Source organism: Ostrinia furnacalis, unplaced genomic scaffold (assembly GCF_004193835.3).
Source record: "Ostrinia furnacalis isolate ACB-3 unplaced genomic scaffold, ASM419383v2 OfSCF5989, whole genome shotgun sequence".
Classification (NCBI taxonomy): domain Eukaryota; kingdom Metazoa; phylum Arthropoda; class Insecta; order Lepidoptera; family Crambidae; genus Ostrinia; species Ostrinia furnacalis.
In genome coordinates, this window is record NW_021136228.1 from 92,394 (window position 1) to 100,055 (window position 7,662).

Consider the following 7,662-nt stretch of genomic DNA (forward strand, 5'->3'; position numbering starts at 1 on the left):
CGCCACTTTTTAAAAATCTGCATTCATAAGGTGTTAAAAGAACTTGAAAAAAAAGACACTTTTAAAGAGAAAGTATAGGTACTACAACTTTGGGCAAATAACCAACCACATGCGCTGGCATTATCTAATGATGAATAAGAAGAGTACAGAGCGGTTAGCGATAATAATGATGATGATAATTAAACACCAAAAATACTCCTTTGAAACCGAAAGACTAATAATAACTAACAAGTATGGTGGCTGATGAAGAAAACCGAAGCAAACGCCAAGAATTTTGCAATGTGAACTATTTACATAAACTTCATTTTGTTGATCCAGCAGATTCAATAATCAGATTTCAGTAAACCTTTTCCACGTCTAAGCTTAAGCTGTACTAAGCATATTATTCAAATTTTCTTAGCAAAATGTACAATGTCTCAACGTGGGTTGAAGTTCAATGAGTGAAAAAGTTCACGGCTATCTTATTGTTTCGCGTGGAGTCGCGAAAGGGTCAAACAAAACCCTTCCTGTAAAACAGTAGCTAAAACGATGGTGCTGTTAACACCAAAAAAGTTGCCTAGAGGAAATTCTGATCTTCAATCAAATGATGTAAGTAAGTCTGATTATGGCTCGACGTGTCATTTAACTTTGTTTTTAACCGCAACGAGGAAGCTCTTGGCCAGCATCTCACCTGATGGAAAGTGATGAATAGTCCGAAGGTAGAAGCGAACTTCACCCGGAATCCTCAACCATAGAGTCTTAAATTTTGGAATATAATAGAGTGTGTGTGTGGATACTCACATAGTCGAACCTGTCCTTGCAGAGCTGTCCCAGCAGGTGCAGGAAGCCGACGGCCGTGAACCAGGCGCACCACAGCAGCACCTCGTCCATGTACTGCACGTTGACGACGCCGAACACGAAGATGAACTTGTAGAACACGAAGTTCCACAGCTTGTCCTTGAGCCGCTGCGCCTCGCCCACGCGCAGCCGCCCGAACACGGCGCGCTGCAGCGCCAGCCCGAACAGCGCCAGCGCGCAGTACGCGATGTTGATCACGGTCTGCAACAACCATCACGGCTCAATCGTCTCCTCTCGTCTTACTTGCAGCTCCTGTCCTATGTCTGGCCAGGATATTATAAAAGATACAAAATATTCATTAGGAAAATCCGTAATTTTATTTTGATAGAGAAATCAGCTTAGTACCTATCTGATTTCTGAATAAAATATTGAGAGAGATACAAAAAATGTTGGTGAAAAAAGGTGGTAAAAATGTATGCTGTGCTGTGTGCTCGACAAAAGAAAGAAGGTAAACCAGGCAACTATCTTATACTAAGCATAGTTTGGTGAACCATTTATTACGTCTCTCATAATTTGTATAGCATTTGTAAGTAACCGAATATCTATCATGGGATACAAACGTAACAGCGTCAGCACATTATCAATGTTATTATTATTTTACTACTTGAATGATAAGATAATATTGAACTGCTTAAAACAGTTTGTTTTGGTGGGAGAGCAACGCGATGCGACCTTCAGATTGCACGAAAACGAAAACAAAGTTAGTTCACACTAAATTAAAAAGATAAGCTTTAAAAACACGTTAACTAACATTTACTTATTTTAATAGAGTTTCCACTAAAGATAAGAAAACTTTGTCAGTGCAATAACTCGTTAACTGATGATTTTACATAAAGATGCGCACTGCAGTTTGCATACGAATCTACACTAATAGCATTCAATGTGAATCCTCATTGAAATTTTTAGAATTTTAATTTCCGCTGCTAAGCGGATTATCAAGGAAATTAACCACCTAGAAAACCTTTGTCTGTCCAGTATGGAACCAAATTGACTGATTTAAGATTAAAATTAAAAATAATCTGTTTTGATGTGATACGTTGCATACTATCTATGCAAAACAGTCTGGCTCTAATACCTACTGGTCAGATCGGTAAAAAATATTCATTGATTAATACAATAATGTTATTCCTGCATGTGTTTTTTTTATGTGATAGGAGGCAAACGAGCTGACGGATCACCTGATGGTAAGTGTTTTTTTTGCAAGCAATTGGTTACGTACGCGTGGTCCGACTCTAGCGAAGTTGTGTCTACACTTCGACCTTATCCGACCAGTGAAGGCCCCATGAGTCCCTTCCCTAGGGAAGGTAAGCCTAAAGAAATTGATCTGAAGCGAATAGATCGAGGTCGGCAAAGGCTAGAGGTATACAGAAAGGAGTCGGAAGTTGTAATTCTAAATCTTTCCAGAGCTATACGAGTGGCAGGCGAATGCCGTGCATGCACTGTTGAACAGTGATTTCCTGACATTATTGTTGCATGAACGGCGTTAATGAGCGCGGTCAACGACTTGCCTTAGATTGAGTTAGACGTCGACACATCTTAACATTTTCACATGTGCACACAAAATATCAGGACTGTTTAAACAGATTCAAGGCCGTTAGCGTTGTAATCTATGCTAGAACTAATCGTGGTTACCTTAATAAACTTGTATGTGTGCATTAAACATTACGTACCTACATACCAATTTACAGAGTGTGTAATTAAATGCAGTGATCCAAGTAATTATTCAAAGGAATCTCATTATCCACTTATGGCTAGATCTCGAACCTTTTGAAGCCTTTTCAATAGGAAATTAAGTAATCTTGAGAAAAGTTTTGCATTTACCTAAGCAATGACAAGAGTTTGTATCGCGAATGATACAATCAACTCTTACTCCATCCACCCATTCGTATTTTGTTTGTGGTACATAATAGGTGATCTTCAACGCCACTCTTGTGGCGGAGTTTTGGGCTGACACTGTGTAGGTTTGTTGTCGACACGAAAAGAAGAAGAAGAATAGGTGATCTACCTATGCAGGACTCTTAACACGTGTCTGTGCCAAAAGATACTGTAAAACGTAAAACAGACTTTTGCATTATAATATTAATACACAGTCAGGTAAGTACTGCTACTTACCTGACTGTGTATTAATTATTATGGCCTGCGCCATGGCCAATACTTTGAGCTGTACATTCAAACAACCAAGTAAAATCGTAGGCAATTTTTGAACATTTGGAAAACCACTGATAACATAACGGAAAGTACGTAGTTAGTATGTAAACTATCTAACATCCTGCATAAATTATTTAGGTGCTTAGTTTTTTGTTTGTCTTGCCTTTGTTGTCTGAAAAAATCGAGTACATATACTTATCATATCTATTTTTAATTCAGAAGCTTCCGAAAAGGTATAAATAATGTTCAAGCCATTAAAAAGGTTGAGAGCCTATGCATTTTTCATCAAACTGATTTATGAAGTAGTTAACCTCGTACACTGGCATTATTCTGCAAAATGCAACGAACACATTTTATAAGGTTGCCCATGTCAAGTTGTTTACCTACTTTTATCTGTTTCCCTTGCTGGATATTTTCAACCTACCTAAATATGGGTTAATGTTCTTACCTACTATTATAATAGGATAAAAGGACTAAAAAGTCAAGTAAGGTAATAGGCTCTTGACTCTACTTAGTGGCTACGTTCGCAGCTCGGTCCAGCCAGCTTCATTCTGGTGTGGTGTACAAACTATGATCTTAGCAGAGCAGCCCAGCTAGTCAGCTACATACAGCTAATCACGTCTAAACAATGAGAGGCAATAATGTCGCAAAAGATGGATTTCATAAAAATACGTCACTAGCAGTCAGTAGCGTTTCATCGTTAGTTTATTCTTCCATCATCAAATCTATGTCGTTTTCTACTCACGCTATCGCAAATGAATGCAAAAAGTGGGATTATTATACAGTTTGGCGTGTCGGATGGGTTTTCTGGTTGATATTATTATGTAAAGTGGCGGATCCGTATGGTCGCGCGTGATGTCACTCGGCAGAACAATCGCTGTCCGCTGCGGAGGCGCAGCTGAACAAACTATTCCGGACAAATTACTGTACACTGCTGTATGACGGTATAGTTTATTTGCAGAATTTTGTACAATTAACTGACTTTCAAAGGTGACCTAGGTATAGCATCTTCTACTTACTTCAATATCAGAAACAGACGGTTAGGGTTGATTTTAAAGAGGACTGAAGCCGCGGCATGAAAAATTTGATCAGCCCAGCTGCAACAATATTATTGTCTGTACTTTTAATGCGAGCACATTTGTTTATAATTGCCGCTTTAATTAGGATTCCAGAAAGATTGTCTTTATTTCCTTATAAAGCAATTAAAATACAGAGTGCCACCTGCTCGTGTACGCCAGACCGCAATAAGCGTAAAGTAAATGGTCGAGGCTATCTCTCGACTGAATGATGATAACGCTAATTTTCACTTCCATTAGTGAAATATCCGAAATACATTTAAACTTACTTGCCAGTTCATCTTATTTTTTTAAATGGATAAATTAGACCAAGGATTCTTGAGCGATATCTCTCGGAATCTCTCTAGCTCTCTAGCGGAATTTCGAAAATGAGCGCTTTGTTTTATAATTGGCGACGAGCTTTCAGATTTCGGAAACGAATATAAAAAAAAATCTGTGTTCTATTGGTATCGGTTTTTTGTCTGCTGATATTCATAAGAATTATTTGTTTCTATTCATCAAAGAATTGTGTGTTTCTTCTCCTTCTGTGTTTCTTGGAAGAAATAGCTCTTCCTAACCATAAGATCGCCTAAATTGCTCCGTTTTAATCCTATGTACATATTTGAGTTTGAAACCTCGTGTGCCTACGTCGTCACGTTTGTCTGACACACGTTTGTTCGGAACTCACGTTATAAAAAATGACACACCACCTACCTGATCAGGCGGTATGGTAATTAAAATACATGTTTAAAAAAATAAAAGTCGGCGAAACATATTATCAACAAACAAGTCAATATGGAAATAATGACGGAAAATCTGCACAGAACATAAAATAATGTATAAGCTAATATTTACGACAATGAACGACTGGTGACTACTTTACTGAACCACAAAATAGACATTTTGTGACTGAAACTAGGTTTTCTGGTGGTTTTTGATAAGTTATGCACTGGCATGGCCCACTTTACTGTGCCCACTAGACAGTGGTACTGGTAGCCTAGTTATGTTATAAATTATTCTGCGAAGTGTAAAAGCATTTTTAAAAACCTGAAATAAATTTAGGGATGTCAAGTCCATATAGAGTAGGTAGACTTTCGATAGCATTTTTTGTTCGTAAACAAAGTCGACTTTTGAATATTGTTGATTTTAAGGTTTAATAATTTTCGGCATCAACTCCATAAAAACCGGCATTTTGCATAACATAATTTAGCAACAATTTTTTTTATTACTTATTCCGAAAGCGACTATTTTCGCCCTACATTGGCTACACTTTACAGCAGAGAGACACCTTTTCCATAAACATAAATGCATTTAATCTTCATGCATAGGTATTGGAAACTTTTTGGCAAACAAAATCTTAATTTTATTGTTGAATGGTCTCTTTGGAATGGAAATTATTCTGTGCATTTTAAAACAATCATAAAATAATTATTTATATCATGTAATAATAACTTGGGAACAATATGAAATTAAATAATAATAGCTCTTTCCTGGGGGGCACTCTGATAATATAAATATGATATGCTTTGAGCAAGCTTTAAATAAAAACACTTAATTTTAGTTGTAGTTAGTAATGAAATAGTTTCTAATTAATTTATTTTAAAAAAAAACTCAATATAGGTACAAGGACACTGAAATTTATTTGATGCTGTGTTGAGCTGTTTCAAGTTAGATGAATACAAAATTGTGGTAAAAAAAACAAAAAAATCTAATATTACCTCAGCCACCTCATACAAATTGAGAGTAAAATTGATAAGTAAAAGTAATGAATTAAGTTAAAAAATAATCGGGACTATTCCCACCTCTCGTTCCCACCACTGCAACTCCTGTGTAGCCAGGATCTACAGCTTGACCGCCACAAAAACCCAACCAATGAAGGTCAAGTTAAAAAATAATATGAAAAGATTATAAAGATTTTTTATAATAAATACAGACATACACATAGAAATGATGAATATACAAAATGATATATTGGAAAACACCTAAAAATATTACATATCAAATAAGTAAGAAAATTGGCAACTAAAATATTTTAACATCTTCTCTGTCTATGAATAACACCCACTGTTTACATTCTCACTTGGCACCAAGCCCATTGTAGCACCATTTTTATTTAATTCTGTGTTTACAGTAGTAACTACAGCCAAAGTGCTTCAGAGTTATCATGACAAAATATATTTTACATTATTATTCTTGCTCGAATGCTGAAATAGCATTCTGTCAGATGTGTTAAAAAAATAAACCTCATAAAGAAATCCTTGTTTACATTAAAACACTCACCCACATACACAGTGGCTCCTGCATCATGAACGTCATCACCTCCACGAACTGCTCGCTGATGTTCCTGGTGGCATTGGAGGCCTCCAGCGAAGGCACCACCGGAGGCTGCACCATACTCAGCGCTTCACCGTCGCCCTCGGCATCCATGGCTTCGTGCCGCTGCAGCGTCGCGTTGGCGCGCCAGTTCGGGTCACTAGTCACACTCAACGCATGATACACAGCCACCGACAGCAACAGAACACTTCCCGCTGTATAAACCTTGAGGTTCGGCAAGGGCAACCTGTCTACTAGTGTCACAGGCATATTGCATGCATCCAAATAAATACTAACGCGTTAAACACTCGTTTTAATCACACCACAATTTCGAACTAATGACATTTGATTGTAGAGTTGATACGCGTTATTACATATCGGTTGATCAGACGCAATAGTATTGAAATAGAAAATACGAAAGACAAGAAAAACAACACAGATTCCTCCAGCCGTCTCGTGACTTTTCTATTCGTTTGACATGGACAACCGAAGATATGGCAAAGGAAATGTTTATTGAACTATGAATCTTAAGTAGCATTTCATTTTTATAAGTAGGTAAGCTGTACAGTTATCGATATTTTTGCGTTAATTAAATTTAAAAGAACAAAATGTCATTCAAGGATATTTTGGTGATGTGAAATGTTGTAATTCAATTTTTTTTATATAATCGATAAATAAAAAAAAGTCTATCACAATAATATTTTGACAGATGATATGATAATTTTCGGGGTGCTATGTTCAAATAATACTCAGCCATGTTAGCACCGGTAGATAAAATCGATAAAACGCCGCAATAGCAGCTTTATCACGGCGCGCATCTTACTTAGCCCTGAAGCACGTGTTTTGCCCTACACAAGCAACAAAAATATTTCAACAACACATTACCGGCTGTATTCGGTATCGGTATGGTCCATACCAAGGCAAAGTATAAAATTAATAGTAATTTCTTACATAAACTGAAAGTTTTAGGCATTTTATGCATTGCCTAACGACTGCAATAAGGCTATACTTCTAATTTCTATTAAAAGTAATTATGGATAGATATTTACGGACAATGTGTCAATAAAAGGGTTATCAGCAACTTTTATATCTATATGTCGTACGTAGACGTAGGTAGGTTTTATCTGTATGCATGAGTCTACTACTAAATTGAAATGATTTTACCAATTTTAAACAATTATTATACTTGTTAGGAACATCTCTAAAGCTGATGTCATGCGCATGACAGCTATCATCTATCTGTCTGATCTGTCAAATTAGACACCGAAACCGAAACGTCAGAAGAATAGTTCGTTTCCCCTTGTTTTCC

General features: G+C 36.8%; 1 protein-coding gene across 1 annotated transcript in view; it reads right to left on the reverse strand.

Moving 5' to 3' along the window:
• LOC114361758 (E3 ubiquitin-protein ligase AMFR) overlaps positions 1-6,883 on the reverse strand; it is a 29,136-nt gene extending 22,253 nt beyond the window's left edge. Inside the window, exons 1-2 of the mRNA XM_028316911.1 lie at positions 6,321-6,883; positions 781-1,038 (exon numbers count right to left, since the gene is read on the reverse strand). Coding sequence (XP_028172712.1) covers positions 781-1,038; positions 6,321-6,623 — 561 coding nt within the window. The 5' untranslated portion in view covers positions 6,624-6,883. The remainder of the gene's footprint in view (positions 1-780; positions 1,039-6,320) is intronic.
• Between the last annotated feature and the right edge of the window lie 779 nt (positions 6,884-7,662).